The 16,187-nt window shown below is 63.7% G+C and overlaps 3 protein-coding genes across 3 annotated transcripts; 1 reads left to right on the forward strand and 2 right to left on the reverse strand.

Moving 5' to 3' along the window:
• The first annotated feature begins 6,262 nt into the window (after nt 1–6,262).
• LOC129197853 (G patch domain-containing protein 4) lies at nt 6,263–8,751 on the forward strand. The gene is made up of 7 exons (XM_054806654.1): nt 6,263–6,411; nt 6,734–6,807; nt 6,897–6,989; nt 7,207–7,314; nt 7,478–7,584; nt 7,730–7,780; nt 7,904–8,751. The coding sequence occupies exons 1-7, from the start codon at nt 6,345–6,347 to the stop codon at nt 8,382–8,384; spliced, it is 981 nt and encodes a 326-aa protein (XP_054662629.1). The 5' UTR covers nt 6,263–6,344; the 3' UTR covers nt 8,385–8,751.
• Nucleotides 8,721–10,767, reverse strand: NAXE (NAD(P)HX epimerase). The gene is made up of 6 exons (XM_054806655.1): nt 10,548–10,767; nt 10,006–10,114; nt 9,801–9,911; nt 9,557–9,670; nt 9,324–9,471; nt 8,721–9,241 (listed from the first exon to the last, which is right to left on the reverse strand). Exons 1-6 carry the CDS (start codon nt 10,730–10,732, stop codon nt 9,039–9,041), a joined length of 870 nt encoding a protein of 289 aa, XP_054662630.1. The 5' UTR covers nt 10,733–10,767; the 3' UTR covers nt 8,721–9,038.
• Nucleotides 10,768–11,304: 537 nt separating this feature from the next.
• TTC24 (tetratricopeptide repeat domain 24) lies at nt 11,305–13,834 on the reverse strand. Its single transcript, XM_054806497.1, has 11 exons — nt 13,606–13,834; nt 13,311–13,523; nt 13,105–13,233; nt 12,820–12,941; nt 12,596–12,715; nt 12,383–12,453; nt 12,220–12,293; nt 11,964–12,096; nt 11,628–11,686; nt 11,510–11,552; nt 11,305–11,409 (listed from the first exon to the last, which is right to left on the reverse strand). The coding sequence occupies exons 1-11, from the start codon at nt 13,832–13,834 to the stop codon at nt 11,328–11,330; spliced, it is 1,275 nt and encodes a 424-aa protein (XP_054662472.1). The 3' UTR covers nt 11,305–11,327.
• Nucleotides 13,835–16,187: the final 2,353 nt, after the last annotated feature.

Below are 16,187 nucleotides of genomic sequence, written 5' to 3' on the forward strand. Positions count from 1 at the left end.
GTTACTTGTGATTAATCTGTCTTGTCCCCCATGCTTACCTCTTTGCAGATAGTGAGGGGTGTCGTGCAACCTCCCCGCCTGGCCCAGCTTGTGGCAGGAAACCTTTCTAACGCTGCCGAAGGCTTGCCCAAAATCTGGCCCTGAACGTGCCCGTTTGGAAGTTTCCTTTGAACTGGGGACCCTCAAGTACGTGTACGACAATCCTCGGTAGTTCTGCAGCATTTGGGTGACCTGATGGACAGTGTATATATAAGAAGCCAGCGGGTTCTTTTGCTGACCTCAGAGGCGTTTGCTCGCAGCTGGATGGTGCCAGTGCCCAGGGGAACCTGGGCAGCTCTGTGCACAGTGGATTTTACCCCCGCTTTTCTGTAGCAAGCACAGTGCTAGCTAGCTGGGTGTTAGTATTCTGGGGTTTTTTTGGTTGGTTGTTGCTTTGTAAAGTTTCTTTTGGTAGGGGAAGATTGAGTAGTGAGAGGGAATGGGAGGAATCCTGGCGCTGCTTTCTGGTATACCTGTAAAACCTGCTGCACCCAGCTTGCTTCTGAGTTGGAGATGAGATCTATCAATATTCTGTGTTGTTGGAGAGTGTAGGTGGAGCAGTGGTTGCTTGAGAAAACATGGGAGTGCATGCGGGCTGGAAATGCTCCTCCCTTTGTGTATATGCATCACAAGATGATGGGATTTTTTAGATGAGGATTCAGAAAACCTAGCTTTAATCTCTTCTCTTGGAGGCTGTGCACGTACGTGTGGATTTCTTCTCGCAACCTCTCCTCCAACGTAAAAAGAATTTGCAAAAAGGTGTGTAAGGATGGCTGCTGAAGTTCCTGATTGTAGTGGCAGGGTCAGAGCTCTTTCCTAATGTTGTTAATCGTCCCTTTTGCAGCTAAATGTGGGCTTATAAAAAAGCCTGTACAGTCCTTCGTGATCTCTTAGATTTAGCAGATATCCTTTGCCTGCACTAGGGTCTGTTTATCTCTGCAAAGGTTCTATCCCCTTGCAAGCCAGCTCTTGCAAAGAATGCGCTTGTGGGAGTTGTGGACAGGGAATGGGGTAACCCAGTAAGTGAGAGGGAGCAGAGGAGGCAGCTGGAAGGAGAGGTGGTGCTGCCGGAGCATGGAGACGTACTCCCATCTTTGCAGTACGGTTGTGCTCTGCGACTGAACCTCTGAAAAGCAAAACTAGTCCCAAACCCTGTTGTTTCTGGCCAGCCAGAAACAGTCCTTCCAGCTCCCTCAGCGTTAGCAAGACGTGCTGATGTGTAAATCACACCAACGTGAGGGATCTGTGTGCGTGTGAGGGGAGCTGGTGTGTGTTTGGGGGGGGTCCGGCGAGGCCAAAGCACTGAGCCTGCCGCGAGGGAGGGCTCCTGCGAGGCTGCGGCTGCTGTTGCTGTCTCGGCTTGGACCGGTGAGGTGAAGCAGTTGGTGGGTGATGTTTCAGCGTGGCTGAGATGAGGCTGGAGCTCAGCGGCGCAGAGGTTGTCTGCTCGGTGCCTGTGAGCAAAGCTGGCTGGAAATACCTGCGTGGTGGGGGGATCCTGCTGGCAGCATAGGCAGGCTGCTGTGAGGGGAATTAATGTGCTGCTTGTGGAAGTTCTTGCTAGGATATTTTTTCTTAAGCTTTTCCTGGGCTCTGGACCATGGAAGTGTGTGGAAGCCATTCTCCAATGCTTCCCATAAAGAAGGATAACAATTGTCTATCTGGGGGAGAAGCGAGGAGGGGAAATGCTGAATCTTCACAGGCCGTGCAGTCCTTGGTGTCTCTGGTTGTTTAAGCAGGAAAACATATTTCTCCTGTCTCTCCATGTCGCAGCATCCGCTCTTGTGTCGGTTTGAGATCATTCCTCACCTGCTGCCAGCCCACCAGCCAAGGTGCTAAAATAAAGATAACAGGGCAGCCTGCTATCTCAGCTTGCAGCCTCTGTTTGCATCTGATGTTCATCTCCCAGCAATCCAGCTTCCCCCGGGCAATTTGGCAAAGCCACCACCCTCCGCGCTCTCCTCCTCGCTGCTCCGGAGGGGCTTTGCCATACTTGCGTGGAGCAGCCGGATGGATTTGTGGCTCTGGCTTTGGCGCTGGAGCAGTGCAGAGAGGAGCAGCCGCTTCCCCCTCCGTGGGGCAGGGGACAAGCTCAGGGAAACGCTCTGTGCTGGCGCGGCTTTCTCCAACCCCTCAGCCCTCACAGGAGTTATTTCCCCCGAGGTTGTGCTGAGCGCTGTCTCTTTAGCGGGTTTGCAAGCTCTTCCCTGTAGCTGCTGCAACGGATGCTTTGGTCCTCCTTATTCCTCGGGGAGCAGAAAAGCATCGTGATGTGCCCGTGCCCATGCACCGGGATGAAGTGCTGAGCTCAGAGCTCTGCACTGGCCTGGGGAGTCTCTGGTCTTGGCTCTGGGCAGGGTAGTGGGAGCAGCAGCGTTCCCCCCGGGGAAAATGGGGGAGAAGTGGGGAGGGAAGGGCCCATGGGTTCCCCAGCACTACCGGTGGGAGGAAGAGGCTGTGGGGTGGGACACAGCGGGGCAGCGGTCGGAGGAGCCTGGAGGTGTGATGGATGCAGCCCCTCCAGCCCTGGGTATCTGCGGGGGGATTCGGGTCCTCCACAGCCAGCAGCCCAGCACGGTCTCACCTCCGGTCGGCTGGGGCTTGGGAGGAAAAGGCGGCTTTGAAAATTGGTGAGAAGAGAGCTTTTTAGTGAAACCTTAATCCCCTCCAGAGAGCTCTCCCTAATCCTCGGTAATGTGCTGTTCAAAAGCCCTCTTTCAAAGGAACAATTGCACTTCTCGCTGTTGTATCTCTCCTTCCCCGAGGAACTGCCCAAAGGTGTTCCTTGCTGACTGTTTCCTCTCATTTTTCTCTGATAAATACAATTAATTCCTTTAAAATATAATGGAAGGAGCAATTTCCTCAGCAGGTAGTGGCAAATCTGGCTGATTGATTTGGAGAGATTTCTGCTGTCAAGGACTTATTTTCACTTTATTCCTCCCCCATCCCTGGAGGTGAACCGCAGCCTTTTCCCCCAATAACCAAACTTAACACTTTGAAATCAAACCTCTTAAACGTGGAGGAGGGAGATATTGTAGGGAACGAACAACTCAATTTCTTTCAAGAAACCTTTTTTTTTTTTATTACTAAGGTCCCTGGCCACAACATGGGCTGTTTTCTGTGGCCACAGCCCTGATTATGGGGGTGGAAGTTTAAACTGACTGTTAATAACTTCTGAATATGCTGCAAGAGCAGGGAAGTCTCCCAGGGTTAAGAGGTCATGGAGTGGGATAGCTTGGGAAAAAAATAAATAAAAATGTATGTCTGTTGAACTGCTGCAGCATCTTCTTTGCTCAGCCACGGGAGCCGTGAGGAAGGTGGAGCAGAGGTGGAGCAGGCTGACTGATGCTCCTTGGCCTCTCTGCTCAGTTCTGCAGCGTTTCAGGGTAGAAAACCATGATTTAGAGAGTGCTTGGGACATCACCAGCTCCCTCGGCTGCCTGCCAGCAGGAAGTGACCATGTCACATGCAGCTCCATATTCACGTTGCTCTGACTTGGTTTATTTTTAATTTCTCCAGCAAGTTGATACCTCGTTCCTTGCAGCTGCCAGCCCGGTCCTGGCCGTGTTTCACCGGGGTTTGCACGTTGGCGCAGCATTCCCAGCTTGCGGAGTTGGCTGTGCCGGCGTGTGAGCCTGTGCCCGGGGCAGGGTGGAGACTGGGATTTGTTGTTTGCTCCCCTTGACATTGGAAACAACAAAATCACAAGTCTTCCAGCCTGCCCCAGGGCTGAAGGATGTGCAGGTGGCGAAGGGTGGGCCAGAGAGCGTCACCGGAGCTGCCCTGGGGAGAGAGAAAGGGAGAGGGGTGGCGTTTGGGCACCTGCCCTCCCCTCTGGGTCTGTGTGTGCCTCTGTATGGCCCCGCGTGGGGTCACGCTGGGTCTGGCTGATGCACCCGTGCTTGCACCCATGGGTGCATGAGGGGCTGTGTTATCCACAAACCCAGTGGGTCTCTAATGTGCGCCGGGAGAGGGGCCCAGGGTGCCAGAGGGGCTTTGTGGCCCTTGGCCACCGCTGGCAGAGGTGACGCAAAGGACAGTGGTTGTGCCCAGCGTCCCCCTGCAGTGCCAGCGATGGGTCTGAGCCCCAGCTCGGCTCTGATCTCCTGTTTGGGAGCCCAGGCTGTCGCTGGACTGCTCCAGCCCCGTCTCTGCAGGGACGGAGGAGAAGCCTCCCGTGCTCCCGACGCCGCTCCGAGAAGGGTGTCTGCTTCTGGCAGGCTTTGTGGTGCTGGGAGGTTCAGTGCTGGGATGTTCGGTCCTGGTTTTCCTGGGTTCCCTGGTGGGAATATCCCTATCCTTGCTGCCTCGGTTTCCCTGGCTCGTGAGACTGCTCCTCCGTGAAGGTTATTGCTGCTTTTTTTAATCCTAGCAGACAGAGCAGATAGATGGTGAAATACGGAGCAGTCAAGGCTGCTGCCCTGCGGATTTGGGGCTGCCGTGGTCTCCCGGCGCAGCGCGACCCTGGAGATAAGCCCTCAGCACTCTTACCAAGGGGAGCGGGAGGGGAAGGCAGCAGGCGCCGGGCTGGGTGGGAAAGCGAAGTGCAAGGAGATGCAGGAGCCATGCTCACGGGGCTGGAGCAAGGGAGGGGGCGTCCCTCGACCCCTTCAGCCACGCTGGTGACACGCTGCTGCTGCTGCTGCGCGTGACGGTTGCAGCAGTGCAAAGTACAGAGCTGGTGCCTTGGCAGTATGTGGGCACACCCCGGTGCACAGCACGCACACCGCATGCACCCCGGTGCACACCTTGCGTGCCACACACCCCACGCGCTCCCCATCACGCGCCCCGTTGCACAGCACACCCCCCGTGCACCCCGTGCACGTCCCGTAGACCCCATTGCACGCTTTGCACGCCACACACCCGGTGCACACCCCGTCGGACACCTCATCGCGCTCCTGCTCACCTGGGGGCTGGCTGGCCATCCTCCCCAGCTGGTGGAGTGACGTGCAGGAGTTCGTGGCAGCTCCGGGCTGCTCCTGCCCAGCCAGAGCACGGCGTGAGGAGCCGTGCGGGGAGGCCAAAGCATTTGCACGGGGACACCCCCCCACGCACGCTGCCTCCCCGCTGGACCACGTCCTCCTCCCGCTTTAGGAAGCGCAGCTTCGCTAGAAAGGAAGTTCCAGGGGACGCAACACGGGTGCGTGTCTCCATCCCTGCAGCGTCACCCACGCCAGACCCCCAGGACAGCGGGGCAAGGGGTGCCAGAGCGGGGTGCCCCCAGCTCTGCAGGCACACCCGAGCTCAGGGTGCCGGCAGCTGCCAGACTCTGGGAGTCTTACAGCGAGAGTGGCCTGGCAATAGGCTGGCCTTGGTGACAGCTTTGAGTGGCAGCTGGTGAAGCGATGGAGCTGGGAGGGACAAGGACGCAGCGTGGCTGGGCCTGGCCCAGCTGCACGATCGTGGGGGATGGGGCTGCGCACACTGGGGGCAGAGGGGCCCTCGCACCAACTCAGGATCCGGCCCCTGCCCGCTGCCCAGCCCCGGAGAAAAGCAAACAGCCTGCGCGGCCAAGCGCTGCGCCATGCTTTGCACTGGTCTGTGTGCACACACGTGTGCGTGCACACCCCCCCTCTGAGGCTGCAGAGCCCCCTCTGCCCCTGGCCCACACACAGCAGCACCAGCACGTGTGCAAAGCAGGCGGCGAGCAGCAGGCAGGCGTGTCGCACGCACGCCACTCCCCGTACAGTTGCACAACGTGCAGGTAGCGGGTATATGCAATGCACAGACAGCAGCGTGTAAAATGCCGTGTGTGCGTGTGCAATGCACGCCTAGCTGTGTGTGTGTTCCCGTGGCACACCCAGCTGGCGGGGGCTGCGCGTTGTGTGCGCAACGCTCAGCTGGTGAGGATGGCTGGGTGCGTGTGTGTGTGCATGTGTACGTCTGCGTGCTTGCATGCGTCTGTGTGCATGCGTGTGTGCATGTGTGTGCACACGTGTAGGTGCGTGTGTGTGCGTGTATACGTGTGCGTGCATGCAAGCATACCTGTACGCCTGGTTTTGTATGTGCATGTGTCCGTCCGTGTGTGTATACGTGTGTGTATACGTGTGTGCACACGCGTGTCCGTCCGCGCCCCTGCACGGCCCAGCCCCACGCCACGCGCGCATGCGCAGAGCCCCCTTCCCCGCTGTCCCGCCGCCACCGCCCCAATGCGCATGCGCAAACCCTCGCCCAGCACCTCCGCCCCGCCTGGCCGCGTGCGCATGCGCAGTGGGCATTTCCTGCCGGGCGGCGGCAGCGTGGGGCGGGCGGCGGCGGCTGAGGGGAATCCCGCGACCCTCCGGGCCCTGCCGGACCCCGCCGCCATGAGCGCCCCGGGCCGCGGGATGCGGTTCGCGGAGAGCCAGCTGCGGCGGCACGGCTGGCGGCGAGGTGGGGGCCGGCCTGGAGTTCCCTCATTTCGCGGTTCCCGGCGTGTCCCGCCATCGCTTGGCCCTCCCTGAGCGGCCCCGGCGGTCCCCACGCCCCGGCGGTCCCCAGGCCCCGGCCCCCCCCGCCGGTCTCTGTCCCTCTCCGCTCTCACGGCTCGCCCCCGGCCGTCCCCAGCCCCTTTCCCGCGGGAGCGTGGCTCGGCCTCGCGTGTCATCCCCCCCTCACTCGCGGTCTCGCAGCAGCCCCAGCCCCCGGTGGCGTCCCCCGGCCGCGGGGTCTCTGGGGCGCCGCTGCGGCGAGTGACGGCTGCCCTTGTTCCCAGGGCAGGGGCTGGGGAAGCGGGAGGACGGCATCGCCGAGGCCATCCGGGTGAAGGTGAAGTGTGACACGGCGGGGGTGAGTGCAGCCCCCCTGCCCCGCGGGGGCTCGGCCCCAGCAGCCGCCGCCAGCCGCAGCCGTTTCGGTGGCTCCTCTGCACCCCGCAGGTGGGACACGACGCGGCAGAGCCGTTCTCCTTCCACTGGTGGGACCACGTCTTCAACAAGGCAGCTGCTAACATCGCCGTGGAGGCTGGGCAGGTAGGGGAGGGCTGGGGGGTGGCAAGGGGGTACCCTGGTCAGGCCGGGATGGTTGAAGGCAGGGGACGGCTTTGGGGTCCCCTTTGCACTGCCGCTGTATGTCGCTGCAGCCCCTAACAGCGCACAGCACTTTGCATGGGGGGCCGAGGTGCCGCTGGAAGGGGTGAAGCCGCTCGGACAAAACGCTCCCAAGCCCTTTGCGCCTCTCTCCCCTCAGGATGGCATCTCCATGAAGACGCTTTCCGAGCAGGGAGTCACAATCAGCAATAAGAAGCCCCGCAAGGCTGGCAGCACTGGTAGCATGGTGTACGGCCGCTTTGTGAAGGTAACCGGCCCTGGGGACGTGGCTCGAGGAGCAGCTGGCGTCTTTGTGAAGGCTGCCGTGAACTCTGCAGCACAGCCTCCCCAACCCATCGCTGCTGTGGCCCCCAGGGCCCCCTTTTCCTTGTCCCTCTTTCTCACAGCCCCTCTGCCTCTCCCTGCTGCAGGCAGCCACACTCACAGCATGCGGGGAGGAGTCTGTGAAGCTGCCCACCGGCTCAGAGAGCAGCGAAGAGGAGGAAGAGGGGAAGCTGGACCTGTCTTCAGCCAGGAGGCAAGGCTGGGGCAGCGGTGCATGCCCTGTCCCCACGATGTGGGAGTGGGGAGTGACAAGTGCTGCGAGGGGGAGCCCCAGTCCAGACCACGCTCCCCCCCCCACGCCAGTGCTGGGGGTGACGTGTTCTGTCTGTGTCCCGCAGGCTGACAGATGAGGAACTGATGCGAGCGTGCGGGGGTCGCACGGCACACAAGTAAGTGGTGGGGGCTGCGCGGTTGGGTTCTCCCCTCCTGACACAGGGTTTCGAGCAGGCTGGGCTGGGAGCACGTTCCCTGCCAGGGAGGTGCTGGACCCCTGCTGCCCACGGTCGTTGCAGGGGTGCCCGTCACGGCCTGACTATGAGTGCCAAACTGGCGCGCCTGGAGGAGCAGGAACAAGCTTTCCTGGCCACGTACCGGCACAAGGAGCGGCAGCGTGAGCCCCCAGAGAGCAGCAGCCCCCCAGGAGAGAGGCAGGAAAAAAGGAAGAAAAAAAGGAAACCGTCCAGGGATGGAGCTGACCCCGAGGTGCTGCAGAGCCAGGAGCCAAGTGGAGAAGAGGACGTGGCAGGAGAGGAAGGGAAGGCTGCGAAGAGGAAGAAGAAGAAGAAGAAGCAGGAGGAGGAAGAGGATGAAGAACAGCCAGTTGAGACAGAGAAGAAGAAGGAGAAGAAAAAGAAGAAGCAGAAGAAAAAGGAGGATGACAAAGAAGAGCCGGCTGAGACAGAGGTACCTCTAGAAGACACAGATGGGCCAGACCAGGCTGGGCACAGCCCCAGGAAGAAGAAGAGGAAGAAGAGGAAGAGGGAGCCAGAGTGATCAAGGGCCAAGGCTGCCATGCTGCGCAGCTGCCAGTACCACCTGGCTGTGAGGGTCCCGATCCTGCCCGCTGGTGCTGATGGGTGCCCAAGGGTGCTCCGGGCTCTTCTCAGGTGGAGCCCAGCGCTGTGGCCCAGCTGTGTGTTCACTGCCGGGGGATGCTGGCTGGTCTGGAGCTGGATCGAGCTTCATTTCACTCCCTGAGCCTTCCCTCCGTCGGGGTGACCCCAGTTCCCACCAGGCCCTGGGGCAGGGACCCATTTGCCATGGGTCTGTCACAGAGGGACACAAGGGGATGGACCCCACAGACTATTGACATTATTTTTTTTTTTAAGGGCACAAATAAATCTTTATTGCAGTGAAACTATCCTGAAGTGCAAAATACGTGGCAGACCCGATCACGTCTACGCCTAGAAGCACTCGGATTAGGTAGCAACCCCAAACAGAGCCAGCCTGGCAGCCGCCCCGTCAGTCCCAAGCTCCGGGGGGGGGGGGCTTTGGTCTGCAATGACCCTCGATCCCGCTGGGTAGGACTGGAGCCCACTGAGGTGCTGAGCATCTTTTAGCAGAGAGCTGCGGCTTTGGCAGAATTAGGCCCTGATCTGCTGTGCCAAAGCCTAGCCCAGCACCCCCAGCCCCTGCTGAGCCCCGGCCCTAGGTCAGCTGCAGGACGCAGTCTGTCTCAGGGTACGGTGGCAGATTTAAAGCGTATTTCTCCTGGAGCGCGGCGGGCACAAACCTACCCCCGAGGAAGTGGTAGCGGCCAGTAAAATGCATTGCGGCCTTCTTGGGTGCCGTGAGCGAGATGAGCATGTCGGGCTGGAGACCGTCTGCCTTCCCCTTCTCCACGTCCCAGCCTGCAACAAGCCCCGGAGCCAGGCTGGAGCCAGGAACACCCTGGCCAGGCACCTTCCTGCGGCAGGTCCGGCCATTACTCACCTGAGGGGATGTCGATACTGGCGATGGGCACCGTGATGCGCTCAAGGGTGCTGAGGATGCTCCCAAAGGGCTCCCGCACTGCTCCCTTGAAGCTGAATCCGAAAATTGCATCCACCACCAGGCCGTAGAGCTCATCGATGAGCGCAGCCTGCGGCGGGGAAAGCAGCGGATGAAAAACAGCCCCGGGCAGAGCTCCGAGGGCGGCTGCTCCCTAGCTGGGGGCTGCTCCTCACCTCAGCCGGGAACTCGGGGAGGAAGGGGATGTCCATCTTCTGGCACTGGGTGGTCAGACCTTCAAACAGGGGCTTGCTGGGGCGCTTGGGGTAGTACACGGTCGGCTCGTAGCCCTGCAAGAGCAGGAGGGACCTGAACAGCGCTCTGGCACCAGGAGCAGCCAGAGGAGTGGGAACCCCAAAGTTCCCGGGGACGAGCACCCTCCCCAGGGGGAGCACGCAGCCGCCTGCATGGGAGACTCACAAACATCTTCAGGTGCCGGGCGCAGACCAAGCCATCGCCGCCGTTGTTCCCCGGCCCGCACACGACCAGCACGGCAGGCTGGCTCGTGGTGAAGGAGCTGGCTGGGTAGGCCTGGCACGGGACAGGAGGCGTAGGGTTATGCTGGGGATGTGGGTGTGCCACGGGGACCCCCCTGGGGACCACCGCCTGCCTCTCGTGTGCCCACCTTGGCGATGGCGGTGGCGCAGCTCAGCCCCGCCAGCTCCATCAGCTGGTCCACGCTGAACTTGTACTCGGTGAAGAGCTCCTGGTCGATGGCCTGGGCCTCCTCCTGCCTGGGGAGGGAGGAACCTCTGCGGGGTCAGGGCCAGCCTGGGGGGCACCTGTGAGCCCCCCGACTGTGCAAAGCACCAGCGAGTGTGGAAGGGGGGGGGCACAGGGTCCAGCTCCCCGTGCCGAGCCCCCCGCCCCCCCCCGTGCACCTCTGCACCCCGATGTGTCCTGCCTGACCCCTCTGCAGCCCCCCCATGTCCTGCCCCCCCCCCGTGCCCCTCTCCACCCTGTTAACCCCCCATCGCACCCTCCCTGCACCCTGCGGACCCCCCAAAACATCCCCCGCACCCTCCCTGCACCCTGCGGACCCCCCAAAACATCCCCCGCACCCTCTACCACCCTCCGGACACCCCCGCAATTTCCAGCCCCCCCCCCCCCCTTTAGCCGCCGCCAGCGCAGCCCCCGGGTCCCCGCACGGCCCCGCCGCAGCCGTACCCGAGGAAGCGGAGCCCCCGCGGGCCGGGCGCCGCGCTGGGCCCGTGCATGGCGCGGTGGGGGCGGCACCGGGCCCGGTCCCAGCTCCGGTCCCAGCCCCAACCCCGGCTCGGGCAGCGCCCGCCCGCCCGCGCCCCCGCCGCCACCAGCAGCCCCAGCCCCAGCAGCGCCCGCGGGCTCGGCATGCGGCGGGCACAGCCCGGCTCCGCTCGGCTCGGCACGGAGCTCGGCACGGAGCAGGCGCGGGCGCAGGCGCAACCCCGGGGCGGAGCCCATCCCCGTGCCGCGGGGCGGTGCCAGGCTCGGGGCCCGCGGTCCCTCGAATCGCTCCCCCGCCCCCGCCCCCAGCACGGAACGGAGGACGGCAAAGGACCGGATTTAAAACCGTGTTGGCTCAAGCACCGGGCACGGGCTCCGACCGGCAGCTCGGCCCTGCCCCGGGGGACGCCCGGATGCCGCTGCCCGGTCCCGCTGCCGCCCCCGCTGCCGCCCCCCCCCCCCGCCCCGTGGGGAGCGGCCGTCACCGCGGTGTCCGCCGCCGTCAGACGAGGCTGCAGACGAGGGACAGCACCCTGCTCCCCGTGCGGGGCTCCCGGCAGCCGGCGGCGTCAGCAGCGGGGTCATCGGCGGGGCTGGGAGGCAGCGAGGCCACCGAGGCGTTACAGGGTGTGGGGGTGCCCGGCGGGGTGCACAACGGGGTGGTGGGGGGGGTCATACAGGGGCGCTTGAACCCACCCTCAGATCTGCTGCCCCATCTCTCGGGCCGGGGTTTGGGGTTGGCTACGAGGTGCCAAAATCCCAAGCCCCTGTGGTTTTGGGCTTGGGGACGTGGGCGTTGCAAGGAGCGGGGGGGTCCCAAGCCCTGCCGGGGGGGGTCCTCCATCACCCCTCCCCTCGGAGGACACTCTGGAGCCCAGAACACCCGCCCGCTCCCTTGCCCCGTCCTCCAGTGCATCACCTACCACTCCAGGGTCCTCAGCCCAAGGGTTTGGTGGTCACGATGCCCTGTGAAACGCAGTGTGAGAGCCGCAGCCCTCGGCTCGCGGGGGGAGCGAAGCTCCGGTTGTGTTCGGTATTTACCTGGCCGGAGGCCGCCGTGGCGTGGCAGGGCCGGGCATGGGCGGGTGGTGTTCGGGTTACTGGGAGCAAAGTGGAGACGGCTCGTGTGGAGGTGATGGAGAGCCATCCGTGTGACAAACTCTCCCCTATCACCTCGTTGCCGAACCCTCCCCGAATTCCAGCTTGAATTACCCCAAGTGCGCTCCCCAGAATTACGCATCTTTTAAAATCCCTGGATTTTCACCTTTAACCACAAGTCCCCGGGGTGATGCCACTCACTGCATCACATCTGCTGCTAATGCAAGGTTATGTGGGTGCAAGGAGCTGTACTGGGGTGCCCCCACCTTGCCCACCCACCTATTAGCGTGGGGCTGACTGCAACACCTTGGAGCTGTGCTGGGACCATCCTCATCCTCCCCAGAGGTGTCCAGGCGGCCGCGTGGGTCGTGGGGCTCCGGTGCGGGGCTGTCAGCCAGGGCTGCTCCTGCGCCTCCAGGGAGGAAGGGCAAATAGGCAGGAGTCCGGTACCAGACCGTGCCGAAGCCTTGGCTGCGGCAGAAACCATCTGTACGGCTCAACCAAGTTGTCTGGGTTTTAGTTTGCACCCTCTTACCTGAACGCCCAGGACGTTCTCCCAGCACAGACGCGTACTGCTTGTCCCCAGCCTGGGCTTTCCCCCCGAAGGACCTGGCATGGAAGGAAGATTTATCTCACGGTTGACACTGGGAACTCATCCGTGGAGAAAGGAGGGACAGGATGGCAGCTTTCCTACTCACACCTTGCTCCCCCGCGGCCGTGTCCCGCTGGCGTGGGGCGGCGTGGAGCAAAACCGCAGCTGGCTGGGGTCCTGCTAGGATGGAGGAACGGCCTGGGGTTACACGGCGTGTCCCTCTGCCCACCAGACCCTGGTGCCTCTCTCCACCAGCACCTATCTGGGGTGTCAGTCCCCAGCCCCCCGATCTGCCCCACGCGCCCGGGGTGACGCTCACCGGGGCTGGGGCGGGCACCCAGCCACCCCCACGGGAGAGGCGGCCGTGGAGGCAGAGCTGGTGCTGGATGGCGTTGGTGAGCTTGTGCACGACCCGCTCGCGAGCAGCTCTGGGGATGTCCTGTGGAGGAGAGAGCCCGCGCGGGCTGGGCCGAGGGGGTCTGCCCCCCAGGGCTGGGGCGGTCGCCCCGTGATGCATGGGAGGGTTTCCCTGGCATGCTTTACCTGGCAGTGGGAAAGCAAAGTCAGGGCCTCCTTGTAGTGCCCGACGGCTTTCTGGGGGTCTCCCAGGTGGAAGCAGGCTGCTCCCAGCCCCTCGCGCGCTTGCCACTGCCCCTGCATGTCCCCTGGGAGGTGAAGGGCAGCGTCGGTGCCGGCCCAGCATGTCGCAGCTGAGGTCCCAAGGAGAGAGCATCGCTGATGCCCTTTGGATCCGGCGCACGCCTGGCTCGAGTCTGCTTGGCAGCAGAGCTCCCAGCGCAGGGACGATTTACCTGCGCCTCCCCTTACCCGAGTCCCGGAAGGCTTGCAAGGCGTGCAGGTAGTTCTCTGCGGCAGCCTCGTGGCTCCCGAGCCGGCTGCAGGCGTACGCCAGGTTACTGAAGCACTGCCCCTGCGCCCTCCGGTTCCCTAGAGCGCCTGGAATTGGGAACGTGGATTCCATCCCAAGCCAGCACATCCAGCAAAGCCGAGAGTGAGATACCCGTGCGACCTACTGTGCAGCGCCGCCGCTCGCCGGTGCCAGCCCAGGGCCGTGCCGAAGCTGCGGAGGGCATTGTGGGCAGCACCCAGGTTCTGCAGCAGCGCGGCCTCCCTGCGCCGGTCTGGCTCACCGCCGCAGAGGGCAAGGGCCTGCTCGAAGCTCTCGGCAGCCAGGGAGAAGATGTGGAGCTGGGAGTAGCCGAGGCCGATGTCGTTGTAGAGTTTCCCTGCGGGGCAGAGAGCAAAAGCTGGGTGCGGGTGCTGCTCCCCCCCGGGGCACCGAGAGGAAAGGGTGCAGCACGGCGTTACCTCGCAGGGCTGGGTCGGGGATGCTCTCACAGAGCGAGCGGCACTGGGCGAGGACCCCTGTGATCTCCGCTGCCCTGAACCGTCGGCTCTGCAGCATGGAGCCACTCGCCCTGCTCAGAGCCACCGCGGCAGCTTCGGGACTCGCAGCCGCCGCGTAGGTCCGGGCGGCGTCCAGGAAGCAACGCGCAGCTCGCGCTGGCTCCCGCATCCCCAGGTAGCAGCAGCCCATCTGCACGCGGGTCCCTGCCCGGCTGCCAGCCTGCGCCGCGCGGTCATGGCCGGCAGCTTTGCCAAAATGCTCCAGAGCCTTCGGAAAGTCCCGGAGTCCTTCGTGAGCTGCTCCGATGTTGAAATAAAGGTCCCCCGAGTGCTCCCCGCTCTCTCCCTCCGAGGGCTGGGACTGGAGGAGGAACTCAAGGCCCTTTTTGGGCTTCCCGGTCTCCACGTAGGCAGCCCCCAGGTTGAAGGCACAAACCCTGCGGAGCCAGGGGCTCGTCGCGCCCCCGGAGAGGAGAAGCGCCTTCCTGAAGCACCTCACCGCCTCCCGCGTGTCACCCAGCGCCAGCGCCCAGCGCCCGGCTCGTGTGAGCCCCTCGATTTCGGCCGCCCACCCCGCCGCCTCGTCCCCTCTCTCCTGAGCATCTTCCTCAGCCTTGGGCTTCTTCCCTTTCTTCCGGCTCTTCTTCCTCACCGCAGGGGCTGCCGGTGCCGCGGGCTGCGCTCCCGGGTTAGCAGCCTCCTCCGAAGCCATGGGTGGTGCAAGCAATCTGCCTGCAAGAGAGAGAGAGATGCAGCAGGGAGCCCGAGCCGGCACGGTCCTGGGATTTCTTGAAACAAGCAGTGCTATTTTATATTATTTAAAAAAAAAAAATTAGAAAAGTCTTGTAGCCTGTTTGATGCTAAAGTTTCAGGGAGGAAGAAAGCCTTTCCATGGAGGACCCCAGCCCAGCTACTGCACTGGGTGCCCGCCTCCCGCAAACCTTGTGGCCGCCACAGAGGAGAGAGGTCCCTGGGGGTGGGAGAAAGGGGGGGTTCCTGGGGTGTCTTTCTGGGAGGCAGAATAACCAGTTGCACGCACTTACTGTTTGTTCTTTAGGTGCAAAGGGTGCTGAGAGCGGGGAGGGAAGGGGCACGGCGTTACCACCGCCTCCAGCCGCGTTGCAGCTGCAAACCACCGCTCTCCAGACAGGGACGGAGGGCGTCTGAAGGGCTTCCAAGTCCTGCCAGCGCGGGGCTGCCTGGAAAGCCGCCTGGAGCGGGTCGCAGCCCCCCGGATGATGGATGCCGGTGCCTGGTGCCGGAGCACAGACAGCTTCTGAGTGCCAAGAAAGCGTCGGGATCGTGCGTGGCACGCACAAACCGGGACAAAGCCAGGTCTCCTCCTGGGGAAGGAGCGTTCCCGCAATGGCCCGGCTGGCTCCAGTTTCATCTCCGTCACCGGCGCGGTGTACAGTGCCATGGCAACTTGGATCGGCAGCGCCGGTGTGAACCGTGTGATGGATGGCACCACCAGCCCCTCGCTGCGCTGGCGAGCTCCTGGCGGGCGCTGTGGACTCGTTTAATGGGGGAGCACGTTCGTGGTTCGGAGCAGGTTGATGTAGCGAGGGCGAAGGGGCACATCCTGGCTCTGGCGCAGGCCTGACCCCTCGGCACCGCCGGGGCTGGGGACCCCCAGCAGCCCCCGCCCGGGTGGGCAGACCCTGTTGGGACCTGGGTGTGCGGCCGGCAGCCGGGTGCCCTGGCGTGCGGGTGCCCTGGTGTGCTGAGCCTCCGGCACTCTGGGGGTGTGCCCCGTGCATGTGCCCACCCCCTGCACCCCAGCACGGCCCCTGCACCCCTGGGTTTGCCTTGCACCCTGGTGCATGCCCACCCCCTGCACCCACGGGCTGCCCCCCCACCCCAGTGTGTGCCATCCCCTGCACCCACGGGCTCCCGCCCCCCCGTGTGTGTGCCCACCCCCTGCACCCACGGGCTGCCCCCCCACCCCAGTGTGTGCCATCCCCAGCACCCACGGGCTGCCCCCCCACCCCAGTGTGTGCCCACCCCCTGCACCCACGGGCTGCCCCCCCCACCCCAGTGTGTGCCCACCCCCTGCACCCACGGGCTGCCCCCCCACACCAGTGTGTGCCCACCCCCTGCACCCACGGGCTGCCCCCCCCACCCCAGTGTGTGCCCACCCCCTGCACCCACGGGCTCCCGCCCCCCCGTGTGTGTGCCCACCCCCTGCACCCACGGGCTGCCCCCCCACCCCAGTGTGTGCCCACCCCCTGCACCCACGGGCTGCCCCCCCCACCCCAGTGTGTGCCCACCCCCTGCACCCACGGGCTGCCCCCCCACCCCAGTGTGTGCCATCCCCAGCACCCACGGGCTGCCCCCCCACCCCAGTGTGTGCCCACCCCCTGCACCCACGGGCTCCCGCCCCCCCGTGTGTGTGCCCACCCCCTGCACCCACGGGCTCCCCCCCACCCCAGTGTGTGCCACCCCCTGCACCCACGGGCTGCCCCCCCCCCCCCCCCGCAGCGCGCTGATCCCCGTGTGCTCGCCGGTCCCGGGACACCCCACGCGCGCCCACCCCGCGCGCC

The sequence above is a fragment of the Grus americana genome, chromosome 29, assembly GCF_028858705.1.
Source record: "Grus americana isolate bGruAme1 chromosome 29, bGruAme1.mat, whole genome shotgun sequence".
Lineage (NCBI taxonomy): Eukaryota > Metazoa > Chordata > Aves > Gruiformes > Gruidae > Grus > Grus americana.

Bases quoted from the DNA above. Each gene is read 5' to 3' on its own strand.
- LOC129197853 (XM_054806654.1), top strand. From the start codon at position 6,345: ATGAGCGCCCCGGGCCGCGGGATGCGGTTCGCGGAGAGCCAGCTGCGG. The intron at 6,412-6,733 runs GTGGGGGCCGGC...CCTTGTTCCCAG, and splicing joins GCGGCACGGCTGGCGGCGAG to GGCAGGGGCTGGGGAAGCGG. The intron at 7,585-7,729 runs GCAAGGCTGGGG...TGTGTCCCGCAG, and splicing joins GACCTGTCTTCAGCCAGGAG to GCTGACAGATGAGGAACTGA.
- NAXE (XM_054806655.1), bottom strand. From the start codon at position 10,732: ATGCCGAGCCCGCGGGCGCTGCTGGGGCTGGGGCTGCTGGTGGCGGCG. The intron at 10,115-10,547 runs GTACGGCTGCGG...CTCCCTCCCCAG, and splicing joins CGGGGGCTCCGCTTCCTCGG to GCAGGAGGAGGCCCAGGCCA. The intron at 9,671-9,800 runs GTGAGTCTCCCA...CTGCTCTTGCAG, and splicing joins CCCGGCACCTGAAGATGTTT to GGCTACGAGCCGACCGTGTA.
- TTC24 (XM_054806497.1), bottom strand. From the start codon at position 13,834: ATGGGCTGCTGCTACCTGGGGATGCGGGAGCCAGCGCGAGCTGCGCGT. The intron at 13,524-13,605 runs GTAACGCCGTGC...TCTGCCCCGCAG, and splicing joins CCCCGACCCAGCCCTGCGAG to GGAAACTCTACAACGACATC. The intron at 11,553-11,627 runs GTAAATACCGAA...TGCGTTTCACAG, and splicing joins CCACGGCGGCCTCCGGCCAG to GGCATCGTGACCACCAAACC.